The sequence below is a fragment of the Eptesicus fuscus genome, chromosome 22 (assembly GCF_027574615.1).
Source record: "Eptesicus fuscus isolate TK198812 chromosome 22, DD_ASM_mEF_20220401, whole genome shotgun sequence".
In the NCBI taxonomy this organism is placed as follows: domain Eukaryota; kingdom Metazoa; phylum Chordata; class Mammalia; order Chiroptera; family Vespertilionidae; genus Eptesicus; species Eptesicus fuscus.
Window position 1 is genome coordinate 10,023,333 of NC_072494.1, and position 18,984 is coordinate 10,042,316.

Sequence of the window (18,984 nt, forward strand, 5' to 3'; positions counted from 1 at the left end):
ACGAAAGAAACCCCGCCCCACCCTTTCGCTTCTTCTTTTCTATGATCAAGCCCAGTCTCCTGCCCGATCCCTTCTTCAAACACAATCACCTCCGGGGCACACTGGGCCTAGGGCGGGGCTTACCAGTAAGCTCCCCCGCTCTGCAAACTCATTCACATTAGCTTGCCAGTCGACTTTCCAGGTCAGGTTCCTACAATACTTGAAACGACTAGCCCTTTCCATTGCTTTCCAGCCCAGTTCACCCAATTGCATGCAAATCTATCTATGTCGGTGCACACGACACTCCCTGCATCACCTGGTCTTTGGCCAAAAACACTGGGTTGCTCAGTGTAGGGCAGAAGGAGCTTTAAAATGTATTATTAATTGGGGCCAGATTATTTCTGCAACGGTTAGTTACTAAGGAAACCTCAATTGCTATAGTAACTGCATACGTGAAACTGGAACCCTATGACTAAACTTCAGTTCAGTCACATGGTCTCTGAGGACAAGAATCCAGGGAACTGTTTCAAAGCATTTCCATTTTTATTTTCCTTCTCGCGTCAAAATATTGTGAAGCGCCGAAAAGCTTGAAAGAGAGGCGTTTTGGAGACGTGGTGCATGCCTGGCAGGTGGGCGAGGGGTCAGCTCCTCCTCCACGCTCTGAAGCTCCTCCCACATGCCAAGGTCAGGGAGGACCTTTCCGGAAGCGCAGGCGAGCCTGCAGCCCTGTGACTAATGAGGCAGCACTCGCGCATCCTGCCGGCGCTGCCCTGCGCCCCAGGCTGCTGGTCTGTGTCACCTTCCTCCAGAGTTAGGGAGCCCAGCCCCCGGGGTCTGCAGGTACTTCTTCTGCAAGATCAGAACCATCCTAGTTCCTACCTCATGTCTTAGGAGTGTGAGCAGATTAATCAGCAATGGTTTCTAGAAAGAGGTGAGCACAGAGCCTGGTATGTAACCCACACGCCTTCCATTTCACTATGCCTGTCTCTTGTTGGTCGCTGGTCTCAGTCCCATGTTCACAGCACAGCGTCCGATTGAGAACTGTCAATCGTAAGTGACAAACGTCCTACGAAAACTGCTGTCCACGGACCAGCAGCATCAGCGTCACGGGGCAGCTGGTTAGAAATGCAGACTGGCAGGCTCCGAATCAAGACCCCAGGTGGCTCGCACACTGTAAAGCCCGAGGAGCCGTGGACATGGCAGTGTGAGCGAGCGGGCTCAGAGAGGCTGCGGACTGAGGCTTGGTGAGCCCCACTGCGAACCAGCAGGACAGGCAGAGGGAGGCCAGAGAGGCTCAGCGAGGCCCCTCCTGCGGGCACACACTCGGCTCATCACGTAGCACAAGGCCCTCGAGGTCCATCCACGTTGTCGCCAAAGGCGAGATCTCATTCTTTTTTATGGCTGAGTCCTATTCCATTGTATACACGTACCACATCCTCTCTAACCCATTCGTCTATCAATGACAGCCAGGCTGCTTTCATATCTTGGCTACTGTAAATAATGATGCAATGAGCACAGGGGTAGAAAGCAGTGTTGTCGTTTTCGTTGGATACATACCCAGAAATGAGATTGCTGGATCGAATGGCAGCTCTAGTTTTAATTTTTTTTGCGGAATCTCCACTGTTTTCCATGGTGGCTGCGCTAACTTACAATCCCACCGACAGTGTGCGAGGGTTCCCTTTTCTCCACAGCCTCCCAACACTGGTTATTTATTGACATAGTTAATTTTCTGAAGGCCTTCTCTTTCCTAAGAAATTATAAGCATCTGAAGGGCAAAGACTATGACCCAGTCATCTGCTACTCAATTTACTAAATGGGTAACTGAATAAATATGTAAGTAATCTTTTCTTGGAGGTATGGGAATGTAAAGGAACGTGACAAGAGGGAGAGATTGTGGCAGGAGGGAGAGACCTTTTCAAAAAGTATGTGACATCGGAGCTGGGCCCTGAAAAACACGTGAGTAGGTGGTCCCGGGCAGAGGAGGAGCGTGCCAGGGCACCCCCGAGAGAGCGGACAGGTGAGCCAGGTGAGACCTCTGGGCTCCGTATTCAGGGCACAGCACGTGGCCATGTGCCGAGGAGGTGAGAAAGGAAGCCTGCGGACGGCGAGGGGCCTGGAGTGTGTCCCGGATCCTGACCTCCTGTGGCTCTCAGGGTGCAGCCCCTGGACCTGCAGCGCCACTGTCCCCTGGGGACCGGCTGAGAGCACAGAATCACCCACACCACAGGTGGGGCCCCGGACCCGCGCTGTCACCAGCCCTCCGGGTGGTTCTGCCGCACACTAAGTTTGAGAACCAGGGTGTGATGGTGAGGTGGCCACAGGGAACCCTGGACTCGGCAGTGTCTGTGCAGCGGTGGGAGCAGGAGCCGGAGGCAGCGGGGCGGCGAGGTGGGCAGGGAGGGAGTGAGGGAGAGAAGGAAGACGCTGCTCTGTTACAGGTCTGTAACGTCGTCAGTGATATGAGGGATGGAGGGGACCGGTGGCTGGACAGCAGAGGTGTTTCCAATTGAGGACAGCAAGTCCGCCAAGAGCTGGGAGACACTGAAGGGAGAGCGTGTGTGTGCCCCACCCACTCGGGGAAGGAGGTGGCAAAGGCCCCTGACAGTCGAGCAGGTCCCACACTTAGAGTCCCACATCCTGACTCTGCCCTCAGCCCCTGCTCTTCTTTTTTTAAAAATATATTTTATTGATTTTTTTTTTTTACAGAGAGGATGGGAGAGGGATAGAGAGTTAGAAACATCGATGAGAGAGAAACATCAGCTGCCTCCTGCACATCCTCTACCGGATCCTCTACCGGGGATGTGCCCGCAACCAAGGTACATGCCCTTGACCGGAATCGAACCTGGGACCCTTCAGTCTGCAGGCCGATGCTCTATCCACTGAGCCAAACCAGTTAGGGCAGCCCCGGTCTTCTTTCTCCCTGAGGACATGCCCTGTTTAAGGCGCTAATCTCCTCTTTTGCAGACCTTACACTTGCCCTGCATACCGGTGTCCCTGCCTCCAGCCCAGCCTCCGTGGGGAGAGCTTCCGAAGCTGCCATCTGCCAACCGGGGCTGTCCCTCCCAGCTGAGCCCGCCTGCCGCTCGCCGCCAAGGCCATCACGGCCACCTGCGGGCAGCCTCCGGTCGGCAGGGAGGCAATGGACTGGAGCCGGCCTAGATGCAAACCCGTATCTGGATGACCCCATGCAACTTGTCTCGTCTTCCTGTCCTGCATGACTTCCAAGTGACACCCACGTGGGTGAGAACAGTCTCTGAGCCTGGGGCCCGCTTTCCCTTTACCATCCACACCTGGTTTGGCGCAGTTTTAATGTCTGTCAGGTAGGTGAAGGGAGGTTCCTCTCTACCCTGTTCAGCCTGTAAGCTGCGCTGGATTTCGGAACCCCCGTCCGTGACGTGGGGACAGGCTAGCAGCGCCTCTGCCCCGCTGCTGCCCCCTGACCCGCCTACCCCCCAAGAGCTGCGCCTATTCACACGGCTGCCCCTGAGCGAGGACAGGTTAAAGCCATTATTTTAACATGAACCGCTTTTTTAAAGATCCCTCCTTTATCCACAATTAGGGCGTTGTAACAACTCTTAAAGGTTATGTGAGTAGAAATGTTACACCGTCCATGAATTTCATTGTAGAGTAGTAAAGGGACTATTACACACTGTTAGTCAGAGAATATGTTCTGAGTATGATGTAAAGTCCTAATTGCTCAGTTTAGGACATTCGTATTTAACGAACTTATGTAATTCTATGTGAGCTGTATTATAAGCACTTTCTAAATATTAACGATTTGGTTTGCACCAGTCCTATGAAGTAAATATTGTTATCCCCAATTTTATGAAAACACTTGCCCACGGCCACACCACCGGTTAGTGGTCGAGTGGGATTCAAACCCAGACTGGTCTGTCCTGGCTTTTTTGTTTTTTGTTTTTTTTTAATATATTTTATTGATTCTACAGAGAGGGAGAGGGATAGAGAGCTAGAAACATTGATGAGAGAGAAACACGGATCAGCTGCCTCCTGCACCCCCCGACAGGGGATGTGCCCACAACCAAGGCACATGCCCCCAACCGGAATCAAACCTGGGACCCTTCAGTCTGCAGGCCGACGCTCTATCCACTGAGCCAAACCGGTTAGGGCCTGTCCTGGCTTTTAACCATCACATATGGTGACCTCTGTGCTTCCCAGTACAAAAGGGGCTCCCTGGCCCTTGTCAACTGCCTGGGATGAGCCGTCCCCATCCCAGGCTTCAGTCATATCAAAACACGCATGCTGCTTGTTCTTTCTCCACACTCTGTGCCGAGGCCGAAAGGCCCCACGGCTCCTGTGCGCCCACCCCCAGGGAAGCCCCTTCCCTCTCAGGCCTACTGCCCACCCCTAGCCGGCTCCACAATCACCCCTAAACTCCTCCTTTCCCAGGAGAGCCTTCAAGGCAGGAACTGGGACACACCCATCTCTGCAGCCCCAGCACCCAGCAGGGAGAGTGGCACATAGTAGGTGCTCAAACATGCTTACGGAAGGCACTGAGAGGGAGGAGCAAAGAGGACATAACAAGCCTGGCCAATGTGGCTCAGGGATTGAGTGTTGACCTATGAACCAGGCGGTCATGGTTCAATTCCCAGTCAGGACACATGCCCAGGTTGCGGGCTCAATCCCCAGTCAGGGGGCATGCAGGAGGCAGCTGATCAATAATTCTCTCTCATCATTGATGTTTCTCTCTTTCTCTCCCTTTCCCTTCCTCTCTGAAATCAATAAAAATATATTTTTTTAAAAAAGGAGAAAGTAACAAAAGTCTGGAAGTGGAAACAGCTAATTAGGAGTAACCCAGACATGCCCTGTCTGCAGACAGAGCAGGACCCCAGCTCAGTGACTCCAAACAGATGCACCTGGAGTCGCCATGACAATGAGGCCCGGGGCGCCTCCAGGGCTCTCGCCCTCATGCTCACTCCACTTCTGAGCACCCAGCAGGCAGCAGCCACATGCACACGGGGTAGGAGAACCGCAGGTTCTCCCGAAATAAAGCAGGGGCTAATCCCTCTGAGGGATGGGGCAGCCTGCCACCTACCAGACTGTGTGACAAGGAGAGCCACTGTCACGTGCCCTGGACTCACAGACGTCGAAGAAAAAGCCCCCAGCATCCCCAGTCTGCTAGGTCAGCAGTAAGAAATGCAGAAAACAGACTTGGCAGCATCCCGGAGGTATTAAATATTCATCCTGACCGCCCATCAGTGAAATCCCAGCAGAATACGCCCTGACAAGTGGGCCTTCCAGACCGGAGGCTGTCCTCCTGCAGGCCTGGTTATTGCTGTGTCGATTTTAATGTGCAGTACTTAATAGCCAGACTCAGGCATGGTCGTAAACATTGGGAAAATGAATGCTGACATTTCCCTTATTGCTTCTGTATTTAGGAATGTGCAATTGGGGCGGGGGGGGGGGGGTGCGGGAGGCTGATGCTAAAGAAATTCAGAAGGAAGCAAAGCAATGCTTCAAAATTAAAAGAGAACAGAATTGACTAAGAGCGAAGAATCGAATATGTTGAACCGGCTTCAAGTCCTGCCTTTAAATGCCCCTTGGGGGTCACACTCTGCCGTCCATGGGAGCGAGGCTGAGCAAAACCCACAACAGACCGGGAGCGAGGCATTCCTGGAAGATTTCCTGGGGGATGTGCGTTTCGAATCAGAAGCACACATGCAGAATGGTCAATAACAGACCCACAACAAATGGATGGGGTACCATCCAGCCAGAGATTGTGGTGAATCAGGTCCCTGTGATGTGGCCAGCTCAGCAGGTGGCTCTGGCCAGGGCTGGCCTGGGCACAGACCACAGGGAGCCTTCGTGGGAGCGGGTGATGTCGGCAGTAGAAGGTGGATAAATGGAGCAGTGAGCCAACGGTCCCTCGGTTTCTATTTGATTCTTTTGGAATGAGAATATGCAACAAAATATTCTGAAAAGAGAGGGGTGGGCAGGCAGTGGGGGACCTTCCTGTGGAAGACACTGGACTAGAGATAAGGATCCATGTTTTGAGGGGGGAGGTATAGAGGGAGAGCAGAAAGAAGAGAAGCCAGCACGGGCTTTGAGCTCCCCAAGTCTTAGAGCCATCCTGTGGCAGAAATTAGAAGAAACAGAGGAGTTGGAGGAGGCACAAATTAAACTCCTACACCAACACCATTGGCAAGCTGTGCCTCAAGGAACCTCTACGGGTACCCTGTGACCCCAACTTAAAAAGACAAATTTAAATGTTTGTGAAAGGAGATTAAAAAAAAAATCAGGGGTGGTAAACCAGACAGAATAGAAATTGAAGAAAAGTACATGGTACCCAAGAAGGTTCCTGAGAAGACTAAAAAAAACCTCTCTAGAAAATACCATAATACTGTATAATAAAATTAAAAGCTTGGACCTAGCCGGTTTGGCTCAGTGGATAGAGCATTGGCCCCCGGACTGAAGGGTCCCAGGTCCGATTCCCGTCAAGGGCACATACCTTAGTTGCAGGATCTATCCCTTACCCTGGTTGGGGCACGTGTGGGAGGCAACCAACTGATGTTTCTCTCTCTGTGTCTCTCCCCATCCTTTCCACTCTCTCTAAAACATCAATGGAAAAAATATCCTCGGGTGAGGATTAACAAAAAATAAATAAAATAAAATAAAATAAAATAAAATAAAATAAAATAAAATAAAATAAGAGCTTGGACTCTGGAGCCAGACTGCCTCTGGATGTGAATCCTGTCTGACTGTGGATCACTGGGTAACTTAATCAACCTCCGAGTCAGTGTCTGCACCTATAAAGTGGGTGAAACAGCACTGCTCATGGCATTGCGTGGGTAAGTAAGGTTTTACAGGGAAGGACTTCGGGATGGCGATGGCACATAAGAAATGCAGAGGAAGTGTTAGCCGCTATTGCTGGACCAGGCCAAGGACTCCGCATGTCAGCCATCTACAGAGAGGGACCTCCTCTGTAAATGAGACTGTTACAGGACGCAGAGGAGTAACCTCTGATGACATAGCCTTACAAAAGGTCAAAGTCCCCTTTTATCACCAATTGCTTTTTACTCAGGCACACCTGCGTTCCAGTCCCACCTTCCCACTCACTCTTTATTGGACTTCAGCAAGCCTCCCTGAGCCTCCGTTACTCCCTTTATAAATGGGAAAGCAACAGCCCTGGCCGGCGTGGCTCGGTGGTCAAGTGTCGACCTATGAACCAGGAGGTCACAGTTCGATTCCTAGTCAGGGCGCATGCCCGGGTTGAAGGCTCGATCCCCAGTGGGGGGCATGCAGGAGGCAGCTGATCAATGATTCTCTCTCTCCCCCCCCATTCCTCTCTGAAATCAAGAAAAAATATATTAAAAAATAAATAAATGGAAAATCAGCGCCTTCCTCCCGGGGTGCAGTGAAGATGAAGGGAGGTTATAGACATGTGTTCGACACGGTCTCGGGCGCAGTCAACCTCTGGTACTTTTCCACTTCTGTGTCCCCCAAATAAAAGCTCCAAGACCAAGCAGAGTGTATGGCGGGGGGGGGTGAGGGGGGAGCAAACACAAACACGAGGCTCCCTGGAACATAATAAGTGCTAAATGCATCAATATTTCATAAAGGGGAGACAGTAACACTTAAGGGATGCTCTCTCCCGGTGCCTCAGCCACTCCCGGGGAGTGTGCGGACGGGGCGCCAACTCGCTCCCTGCAGCCTCCCCAGGGCCCCGAGAGCCATGACTGGGCACCTCTGGGCACGGGCCTCACCACACACAGCCCAGCACGATGACACTGCACACTTTACAGCGAGAACACAAACAACTCAACCTAAGCCACACCCGACACGGACAGTCCTCGGAGCAGATCCTCCGCCTCCAGCCACTTCCTCTACCCAGGAGGCAATGAAGCGCTACCATGGAAAGTGGAGGTATCTGGGCACCGAGACCCGGGCTCCAAGCTCAGTTCCAATGCCAGGCTCCCACGTACCAGGCTGGCCTGCCTCCCTCGAGGCTCCTCACACCTGGCGCCTCGGTTTCCTCCTGGGGCCACCATCATGGGGAAACAAACATCTCCACGCTTTCACCGGTGGATGGAATGAAAAGAAAACAGAAGGACTGAGCACACAGCCTGGCGCCCATTTTTGGCCCTTAGCTCCTCCTTTAGTAACACCATCAATTGATCAGAATCGAAATAACGTGAACCTTCGATAAATTAATTCTTTGTTCTTCCCTCATGAGCTCCAGCCTCAGATTCTCAGGAGCAACAGAAAGCAGCAAATATTAGGAATTTATGCAAAAAGGCACGTCAGGCAAGGTCCTGGGGTCGGCACTTCCCCTGCCTTGGAGGGCGGCAGAACCATGTGCCCGCGCTGCGGCTCACAGGCCCGCCCCGGGGGCCAGGAGACCACATGAGAGGCAATTACTATCTCGAAGTCACTCAGTAAGGCAGGCGAGTGCGTCCCTGAGCACTTCCCACACAAGGGCTCACAGGAAATGGGTCTCTGCTTCGCCCTCCATTAACCTGAAAACCCACTTACGCAGAACAGCCTCTTCCCCGAGCATCTTGTCGTCCAGGATTAGGCTCTAATTGGCCAAGGATTGGCCCCTTTGTTTATACGACTCATTTGTTCCAAACTCGGGGACACGAAAGACTCTTTATGGGTTAGGAGAGGTGAAGGGTAAACTCAGACATTGCCCTCGGTAACCCCGCACTGCTGAAAACAATACTGTGACCATCTGAAGTGGCCCAGCAGACCGGGCTGGACACGGACCGTGGCCGTGAGCGGAAAGAAAAATCCTTTTTGCAAGATGTTCAAACCATCTTCGCAAAGTGGGTGGGTCAGAACGTCAGAAAAAAGTCTTTGCAAAGTCACCCGCCATCCACCCCCACCGTCTGCTGCATGGGTGGGTGCCCGCGCTCACCTGTTCAGGGCCCGGCTCAGAGGGAAGCGGGACCACGGCCTGGGCTCCACCCTCACCCAGCTTCCAACCTAGCGGCAGACCAGACTCCGAGGAAACCATGCGAGTGGCATACACTTACCCACTCCCGTGTTAGGGGAAGGGCCGGATGAAGGTGAGAGCATTCACAGGACCCCCACCCCCTGACTAGGCATCCCCACCACCTACTGGGAGAGGCTCAGCCCCACGGAAGAATGAAGCTCAAACTCAGCAGAAGCAGACTGGCCTGGGGTCAGGAAACCAGCAGGAGAAGGGCAGGCAAGGGTGCAAATCCTGGCTCCACCCCTCACCGGCTATGCGGCCCTGTGCTGGGCAGCCTTTCCCGGGGCGGCCGGGAAATCTGGTAAAATAACAGCCTAAGCGCCTAGCGCAGAGCAGATGCTCAGGAAGGCCCCCATCCCTCCCCACTCGGGGTCCCTGGTCTGCAAACAGGGGGCCATGTACCGTGTTCACACCGCTGTGGCAAGGATACAGGAGATGACATTGAGACAGGGCTTCTAGCCAAACAGCCTGGACACTCACACACGCCCGTGTCTCAAACACACGGGTGTCCGGCCGGGCACAGCTCTAGAGTAAAGGGATGTAAGGAGACGTGACAATTAAAAGCGCTGTGTGATCCCCGGCTGGACCTGGTTAGGAGCTGGGAAAAGGTCAGTGACGTCCTATAATCACGTGTCCTTGTTCTTGGAGGTTCACGCTCAAGTATTTAGGAGGAAGTGTTCTGATGATACCAACTTACCCTCAAGTGGTTCAACAACAAAATACCCACTGAGGGAGGAAACAAACACGGTAAGACTTTAACAACGGGCCAAGAAAAGATTAATTCTTTCAACTTCCCATGGATTTGAAATTTCTCAACATCACAAGTTGGGAAGTCAAAGCGGCCACAACGGAGGGCTTTTGTTCCCTCCCGCGTGTCTCACCCAGAGCGAGCGCGTGGACCCCTACCTGGCTGCAGCACCCTGATCTCCAGCAAGTTGGAGGTCCGCTCGGCCAGCCGCGTCCAGGAGTTGTTGTAGTTCTGCCGCCACAGCTCCGCCACACACTGGTACTTGCCCGCCTCCGTGTCGCTGGCTCGGCTGATGCTCAGGCGGACGTTGTTGCTGGACTCCACCTTCTCGATGGCCGTTCGGGTGCGGAAGCTGGAGGACCTGTCCCCCCACTGGACCCCTCCGTCCCGGGTGAAGGTCACCAGGTCGTGGAACTCAACGGTGCCCACCGGCTGGAACCGCCAGGTCACTGACACAGGGACCCGGGCCCGGTAATGGGGTTTGATGATGCACTGCAGGTCGAAGGAGTCGCTGTAGGTCACCCCCGGCGTGCGGGAGATGGCTGTGACCGCGAAGCCCGTTTCTGGAGAGAGAACAGACAGGCGAAAGCCAGAGGAGTCACTTGGTTGTCTCAGGGGGTAGGACGCGGCGACGGGGGTCCTGGCCAAAGCTAGCGGGGCAAAGGCTCGCGGGTCTGCTTTGATGCCCAGGCCAGGATTACGTTAGCTATCACGTGGAGGCACAGACCCACAGTTCCTAAGACCCCACAGAGAGAGATCGGGCAGCCGCCTTGAGCAGCATTACCGATCCCTGCTGACGAAGCCCTCGCGATGGCCTCCCGATGGCCGTTCGGGCTCAGAAGCTGGAGGACCTACTTGGATTTGCGGTCCATCGCCCCCATTCCTAAAAATCTTGGGATTCCATGCTAACGCAGGAGAAAAAAGCCCCAAAGCTATTTCCTTCATCACCTGCCACGTGGCCACATGGCCCCATGCAAATTCGTGTGCTGTCGTTTAATTTAGGCTGAACAGGTGACCTTACTCCAGGGAACCTTCCTGTTTTCCCTGTGCCACACCCTTGGGCCACTCTGATTATGGCTTTAGGCAGAAGCGCCCCAGGTGTGGTGAGCAGGTGAGCAGAGCCAGGCTCCAGGGGTCCCAGGTCAGAGCCTCTTGGTGACCCCTGGCTGTGGGAACCACCAGACACGTTAATCTTTGCATGGACCCATTTTACAGATAGGGAAGTAGAGGCACAGAGAAGTTAAGTAACTTGCTCAATGCCACATAGCTAGGAAGTGTTAGAATTGGGGACAACCTGGAACCGTAAAATTACTTCTAGAGGAACAATCCCGACTAACCAGCCCTACTCCTTTGTATTCCTCAGCTCACAGGACAGGAAAAGCTACCACTGTTGGACGCCGGAGTTTTCCTCACAGGTTCTATGTCCACAGGTGCCCACGGTGCTGAGCGTAGGCCCGGGACTGAGCTCATCAGAAAACGCAACCTCTGGATGAAGCTTCTAGAGGCAGAAATCGGAGCCGTGTGGGGACTGCAGAAAGCAGGTCTATCTCTGGGATTACGTTTTTAGAGAGTAAATGGCATTCTAACCTGGAGATTAGAATGGGGGTGGCATGGGAATGGAGGACTCTGTGGGGAGCAAACCCGCTCAGGGCTGCGTCTTTACGGCAGTGTATTCAGGAGCACCAGCAGCCCCGCCCGGGGGAAGGGGCAACACGGCCTCAGGGAGTGGGACCAAGTCTCCAGGACAAGTGTCGGCAGAGTCTCCTGCTAACAGCAGACCCTACCTTCCCAGCAAAGTACAGATGCCTGCCTTTTACAATGCACCACACGGATTGTATTAGGCAGATACGAGTTGACGGAAGCCTCTTTAAGGACCCCATAAGGAGTCCATCTAATCTTCTTTGGTTTTAGCAAACCTCAAGGTATCTTTTAATTTCATGCTAATGAGGAAACCGCTTTCTTAAGGAGGAGCCTCAGAGAGAATAACAAAGCACAGGCTTTGGAAAAAAATTAAGATAGACGACTGGTTTCCTAGGTTCAGGTTGTGGGTCTGGCATTTAAAAGCTACAGCCCTGAGCAAATTAGTTAACCTGTCTCACTCAGTCTCCAGGTGCTCAGACTCAGCCCGGAGCACAGCACAGCCAGGAAGAGACCTAAGCCACAGGCTCGCCATCCTGTCTGTCCACTCAGGGAATCAAGGTGATTCCCTGCCCGTGTCTGCCCTGCTCTGAACCTTTCAGGAGGGCTGGGCACTGGGCAGCAGGCAAGGTGGGGGAGAGCCTGGGGCAGAAGAGCAGCTTCGTGGCTGTGCGCCTGCTCTTCAGCCAGTGTTGAAGGTGGCACATCCTCTAGCCGGGCCACCACGTCCTGCTGAGAGGCCTCGGTCCTCTGGCCAGAATTCTTACAGCTTCACTCCCGCTACCCAGACCCACGAGTGGTTAAAGTCGCCGGCCCCAGGGCCCCGCCATGCATCGCTGGAACCTTCAGCCCTGCCCACGCTTCCGTAGCGTGTTCCTTCCATTAAACCCTTTGAAGGTGCCCTCTGCTTCCTGACAGGACTGACCGATACGGGTCAGGGGAGGGTTCCTGACCCGGGGGCAGTCTCCCCAGCGGCCCTGCAGAAAGACTCCCGGACATTCACTTACCGAGAGCCGTGATGGAGACGGGGGTGCTGGCCCAGCGCTCTCCCACGACCTGCCACTCGCCGTCCACGGCCCGTACCCACTCGGTCACGTGGCACTCGTACTGGCCCTCGTCCTCCTTCCTGCTGTGGAAGATGGCCAGGCTGAAGGAGCTGGGCTGCACCTGCTCCATCTGCACGCCCCCGAAGCTGCTGCGCTCCCAGTAGGACGCGCCCGGCTGCACGGTGCCGTCCCGGTCCAGCCACATGATGTTGCTGCGGCGGTTCAGCCTGTCCACGAGCTGCCAGATGACGGAGAAGCGGCCCTGCGGCCTGCCCGCCGTGCGGACGCTGCAGGAGAAGCGCAGGTGCTCGCCCTCGAGGACCACGCTGGCATTGCTGGCCACCTCCACGGAGATGCTGCTCTCTGGGGACAGGGGGAGAGCACAGCTGTGGCTTCGGGTCTCCACCGCGCCCTCCCCGTAGGTGAGAAAGGAGGATGGGTACGGCGTCATCCTCTGCAGGCACGGTGGGCCTTGGAGGCTGAGAGCCCTGACCCTGGCTGGGGTGGCCCTGGCTGGTTCTGGGCATTGCTCCTGGGATTTGGGTCTGACTACCTAGGAGGCCCTGTGCCGAGTGCAGAGGACCAGGGTAATGAGGGTCTAAGACCTGGGGCTGGATCAGAACCTAAGAAATATAACCGCCCGGCCGGTGTGGCTCAGTGGTTGAGTGTCGTGTCAATCAGGAACCAAGAGGTTGTTGGTTTGATTCCCGGCCAGGACACATGCGCGGGTTGTGGGCTCGATCCCCAGTAGGGGTGCGTGCGGGAGGCAGCCAACTGATGGTATTTCTCTCTCACCAATGTTTCTGTTTCTCTACCCCTCTCTTTTCCTCTCTCTCTAAAAATCAATAATAAAAAAAATACAACCAATGCCATTACACGTAGGGCATAAAACAATGTATCAGGTTATTTGTTCAGCTGGGGTTCAAGGCTTTTCAATTTGGATTTCTATTAGGTTGAATTCCTTGAAAATTCTACTCCCACCCTTCGGTGCTGTGGCAGTCAAACAGAGGCTGACATTCGTAACGTGCCATCTGAAGTCCTTCAGGACCATATTAGGGAGTAAAATAAAATGATAGGAAGTATCTGGAGTAACATGTGTGTGGCTGTGGGAACTCCTGGGCACAGATGGTCTAGTTTCACAGAGTGTGCAGGGAGCGAGCTTCCACACTTGCATTAACACCGAGGAAGAGACCTAAGCCACAGGCTCGCCGTCCTGTCTGTCCACACTCAGCCCTGGGGTTTCACCGCTCCTCGCTGTGAAACATTCTGCCAATCATAGTGTGGCTCAGTGGTTGAGCATCGACCTATGAACCAAGAAGGTCACAGTTCAATTCCCAGTCAGGACATATGCCTGGGTTGCGGGCTTGATCCCCAGTAGGGGTGTGCAGGAGGCCACCGATCAATGAATTTCTCTCATCATTGATGTTTCTATCTCTCTCTCCCTCTCCCTTCCTCTCTGAAAACAATAAAAATATATTTTTTAAAAAGTTTGGGATAAGGAGTCCACTCCCATCACTGCTTTGCTAACTCACTTAGCTATATGAACTCAATCAAACTATTTAAACTCTACTATAGACAGGGAGAGTGTCATTTATCTCATACAGAAGTAAATGAGACCATGTATATAAATCACCTAAAACATACTAAGTTTTCAAAAACTGGTCTCCATGATCAGGGTTGATTTTACTATCCCCAATAACTCTTTGTTTTTGTAAACATCATGGATATTCTAATCTATCTGAATCATGAGTATATTATTTTGTACAGTTATCTATATTGAGTTCAAAAAGCCATAATAAGTATAAAAGAACACAAACTACCATAACTAATTTGGTTCCAATTTTCTGGGCACCGCCCACATGAAACAGACACAACCATTTTAAATCAATCAATACAATCAAGTCCCAGATTGAGAGGCACAGCCGTACCCAGGGGGACACACACCCGTACCCAGGACCATGCATCTGAATCAAGCCTTTCTCCCTGGATTCCCCCACAGGCAGAAAGAGGCGAAGGTGAGCGCAGAACCCCTGCGTGTACTCTGGTTAAGGTGAGTGTACCTGCTCCTCAGTCTGGGTTGGCTTGTTTTAGATGAAAAATAAATAAAACTAAAACAGGTCTGCACAAGGGGACTAGGAATGCTCCCGGGAGGGCGACCTCCCCAGGAGCCATCCCAAGAGACTCAGGGCGATGGTAAGACTCCCGATGAGCCCGCATCCACAGCACTGGTGGCTTAAAAGCAAGGGTTTGGAGGCAGGCCTGGGCCTAATTCTGCAATCTTGGGGCCTTACCTAACCCCACCCAAGCTTTGAAATCTCATGTGCGAAACAGAGATACTAACAGTTCCTACTTCTCAGGGTCACGACACTGAGAGTGTTAGATGAGGTCATTGCTTTTCATCTCGTCATTAATAGCAACAAGATTCCTCTTTGGATTAAAGACTCATCCCCAGGGTATCGATTCCGAGTGAGGGCAACGTCAGCATCCCGGGGGTAAAATCCCTTTGCGGGCCTTCATCAGAAGAACGACTTGCAGGGTGTCACCCTCACCTCCTACTGTCACCCCAATGGACTCTCATGTAAGCCTGGCTTGTATTGTGAGGGCTGCTGGGGTGCGTTGTTATTCTAGCAAGCCTGGAAAACCGCACAATTAGAACGTGGGGCTGTGAGAAAACACACCATCCCGGCAGCCCAGGCAAAGGCAAATACAGACACTGCCCGTTAGACTATTCACCGGTGTTCTTGGGCCTGAGAAAAGGCAGCCGACGATTAAAACACTATGGACCGAGTGCCAACCTGGACAGGACTCATGAGCATCTGAGGGCATGTTCTCAAATGAACTTTCAAACCAGGGGGTTGGTGGTGTAGCACAGGCTAGGCGCAGAGCAGTGGACATGGGGTTAGAAGCAGAGATTTCTACTGCAGCGCAAGCTCAACCTCTGACGGAACTGGCTCAGCCATGGCTCTGGCTGGTGCTCTGGCTTCTTCCTTCATAGGACGGACACGACATTGGCCTCTACGGGGACTTGAAGGGGGGACGCGGGGAAGATGATAGATGCAGAAGCACTTTGAGGCTCTTGGGAGGAAAAGCGCCATTAAAGTCCCAGGTATTACCATCATTACCGACGTGATCGTTTGCTTTGGTAGACTTACCCAAGTGGCCTTGGGGCAGGATCTGGTGGTTCTGGGGGACTTTAACTACCCAGTCATCTGCTGGAAAAGCAATACAGCAGGCCACAGATCATCAAACACGTTCTTGGAAGGGGTGGGGGGAAATCTCTTAGCACAAAAGATATAGGAAGCAAACAGCGTGGCTGCCCTTCACTGGATCCTTACGACACAACAAGGAATTAGTTGCAGATTTAAAAGCAGAGAGTCCGTGCATGGTTAAGGCAAACACTGACCGACAGGAAAACAGTAGAGAGAGTGGGCATTCAGTTCCACAGTTTCAATCCTACAAATACTCCGCAAGCACCTACCCTATGCAAAGCACCATGCTAGGCATTGCGGGGGTGGGGTGGGGGAAGTCTAGTAACAAAAGAATTTCAAGATAATTAGGTGTGTGCATATGGTTTTTTAAAAATAAGCATGAAAAGAAAGGAATCCTGTTGGTGAGAAAAGGAGAAAGAGTGGGAAGACGCTTGTGTGGTCTTTTTCCTTCAGACTTGAAGAGAGCTATATTAAAAACGTAGTAAAAATGAAAAGGAAGCCAGGTAAGGGGGAGAGAAAGAACAGTTTGAACAGCTGAGAAAGGGTTAACGGTTAGTTTAAAAACTTCCCCATCTTGTTTAAACTCAGAGCGTTCTAAGTTTTTTCATTCTCTTTTTACTAAAAATAGAACCATGAGAGAAATGAGATATTAATGAGAACATCCTGAGACTATGGATGACTAAACACAGGCAAACACAGGTAGGCAGAGTCAGTCCCCAGCCACGACCGTGACCCACCCAGACAACGCCAGCGCCCAGGGGGGCAGGGAGCCCCCCTGAGCAGCCCTGGACATCAGCTTTAAAAGTCTAAGCCCGGGAAGATGTGAGAGATCCCAGCCACTGACTTTTAAAAAACACAATTTCCACAGGGAAGAGAAAATGAGGGAAATGCCAATCCCTCCCCGCCAAAACCCAGAGGGCAAATCCTTCTTCACAAGGAGCTTTCTGATTTTAAATCCTCCCTCTGAAGGAAGATGTCAAGTAGGCATCTCCCCACTTCTCCTGGGACTTAATTCCCACTTGGGAGCAAACAGCTGTCCTGAATTCCTGGTTTCCCTCCCGGCGGAGCTGCTATCCTGGGGTCTGCGATGCCCCCCGCCCCCCAGGTGCAAACATAGCCCTGAGTTCGCCTACCTGGGGGGTTGCCAAGTGGGCAGGGGAGCAGTTAACTGGCCTTCCCTGTCAGCTTGAACCCTAGAGTCCCACCTGCCCCTCCTGCCCTCCCCCCCAGCACTGTGTCCTCTCCCCTGACCTCTCAGGGATGCAGCTATTGGACCAGACCAGAGGGGGGAGGGGAAGGAAGCAGGCGCCTCTCCACTTACTGATGGGGAGGACTATGATGGGGATGTTTTTGGGGCGCTTGCTGTCCTTGTCGATGAACTCCCCCGTCACGGTTTTCTCGCGCTCGGTCACGCGGCAGTTGTATTTCCCGCTGTCGTCCTGGCGGAGGTGGAAGATCTTCAGCACAAAGACCCCGTCGCTCTCTTTGGCCACTCTGAGCTGTCCCCGGGCTTCCCGGTGGGCGAACTCGCTGTTGAGGACAGGCACGGCGTTCGGCCCCATGCTGGCGATGAGCGAGCTGTTGAAGGCCCAGGAGACGGCGAAGTAGCGGTCGGGAATGTTCTGCGCCTCCAGGATGCAGCGGAACTCGGCCGGCTCCCCCGTGGTGTACAGGCGCTTCTCCGTTTCCAGCCGCACCGTGAACTCTTTGTCTGAGGAAACAAACCGCAACGCGGCGCATCGGGGTGAGTGAGCCCCGGCCACCCAGACGCATGGCACAGTCCCCACCACCCAGGCCCTCTTCCCAGGCTCCCTCCAGGGAAGGCACCACCGCACCCAGGGGATGAGAAAGTGTTTGAACGTCACAGAGGACACTCAACGTAGCCAGACCCAGAGGTCTGAAGGCCTGTTATCCCAGTCGAGACCGCTGGGCTCTGTCTACAGCTTATACCGCCCTGGATTCGACCCCCAAAAGTCAGTAAGGAATTCCGAATGATCAAGCCCTGGATTCGACCCCCAAAAGTCAGTAAGGAATTCCGAATGATCACCACCCTGGATTCGACCCCCAAAAGTCAGGAAGGAATTCCAAATGATCACCGACCTGGCAGAGCACCAAGGTCTAGCCTTGACCTCTAGCCCAGAACTCCACTAGCCACATGACTACAGATATTTTCAGCAGATGTAGTGGGACTTACCCCACTGGGGTTTGTGAGACAGTTATACAGTGGCCTACGTGCTGAATCCCCAACCCCAATAAACGCAAATATTAATAATCTGAAATACAGTCTTCACCGCCATGTGAATACTGGAAATAAGACACAAAACTGCACAGGAAAATGAAAACTAATGGCTTTTCACTAGTCACCACCTGTCAAATCTTTAGGAAGGTGTCGCCAAAAGTACCTATTTACACCAAAAGCCGGCACACCTCTGAAACGGCCAACGAACCCAAGCCCCCTTTGAAGAGCTGGGTGTCTGATCCGGCATGGGGGTCGCGTGATCAAAGGAGAGCTCGTCACCACTAGGGGTCCCAGCACCCGTGCCCTGGTGCGTGGTGACTGTCACTTCCATGGGACAGCTCTCCTCTCTCATAGGCACCCATGGCTGGGGTGGGGGTAAGACAAAGGAGTCAAGTGCGGGAGAAAACACTCTGTTCTAGAAAGCAGGACCAAAGAGCCTGGGGTAGGGGAGGCTATGGCTGTAACCAGCACCCAGTCCCTCCTCCTCCAGCACGCGGGGCTTCAGGCTACTTCCCCGTTCCTGTCGTCACTCGTATCTGGAACCCAACATCTACCGATACTCAACCGCTCTCTGCTCGCCCAGCATGCCAACAATCTTGGGCTTCTCCCTGCCAAGATTCAAGGCTCAGCTCAAGTCACCAGACTTGCTGGTGTCCCTGCATGTGCCTTAACAGCAGCCCCATCGAGGGAAACTTATTGGTGTAGACACACTTCACATTCACCGCGTCCCCGGAGCGCTCTCTGCCCGATCCCAGCACTTAGCACCCTGCTCTCAGCTGCTGGCTTTCACACTGGCCGGCAGGGACCCAGTGTGAATCATCAGCGCTACCACCACACCTTCAGTGCTGCAGGGACTCACTGGGAGTTTACTGAAATGAACTACAAGAAGGCCACGCTGGGGCGGCAAGCACTGAACCTGAACAACACGGGGGCCCAGAGCGAAGCCATCAACATTCATGTCATGGAGTTTTCCCTGGGCTGGTGTAGTCTGGAGATATGTGCTGGGCAAATGTAAAAAACTCCTAATTCCAAATTGGTAAGATTAAAAATAAAGTAGATTCGCTGGTGCCACCCAATTTAAAAGCATTATTTAAAAGACTCCAAATTTGGTCCAGACTTTTGAAGCTGATATTAAAGCCATCCAGGAAGGGAAAGATAAATAGGAAATAAGG

General features: G+C 53.1%; 1 protein-coding gene across 1 annotated transcript in view; it reads right to left on the reverse strand.

Annotated features, from left to right (window-relative positions):
- Positions 1-18,984, reverse strand: part of IGSF3 (immunoglobulin superfamily member 3) — an 83,785-nt gene that overhangs the window by 14,922 nt on the left and 49,879 nt on the right. The window contains exons 4-7 of the mRNA XM_028154146.2: positions 16,895-17,284; positions 15,517-15,576; positions 12,326-12,727; positions 9,839-10,243 (exon numbers count right to left, since the gene is read on the reverse strand). Coding sequence (XP_028009947.2) covers positions 9,839-10,243; positions 12,326-12,727; positions 15,517-15,576; positions 16,895-17,284 — 1,257 coding nt within the window. The remainder of the gene's footprint in view (positions 1-9,838; positions 10,244-12,325; positions 12,728-15,516; positions 15,577-16,894; positions 17,285-18,984) is intronic.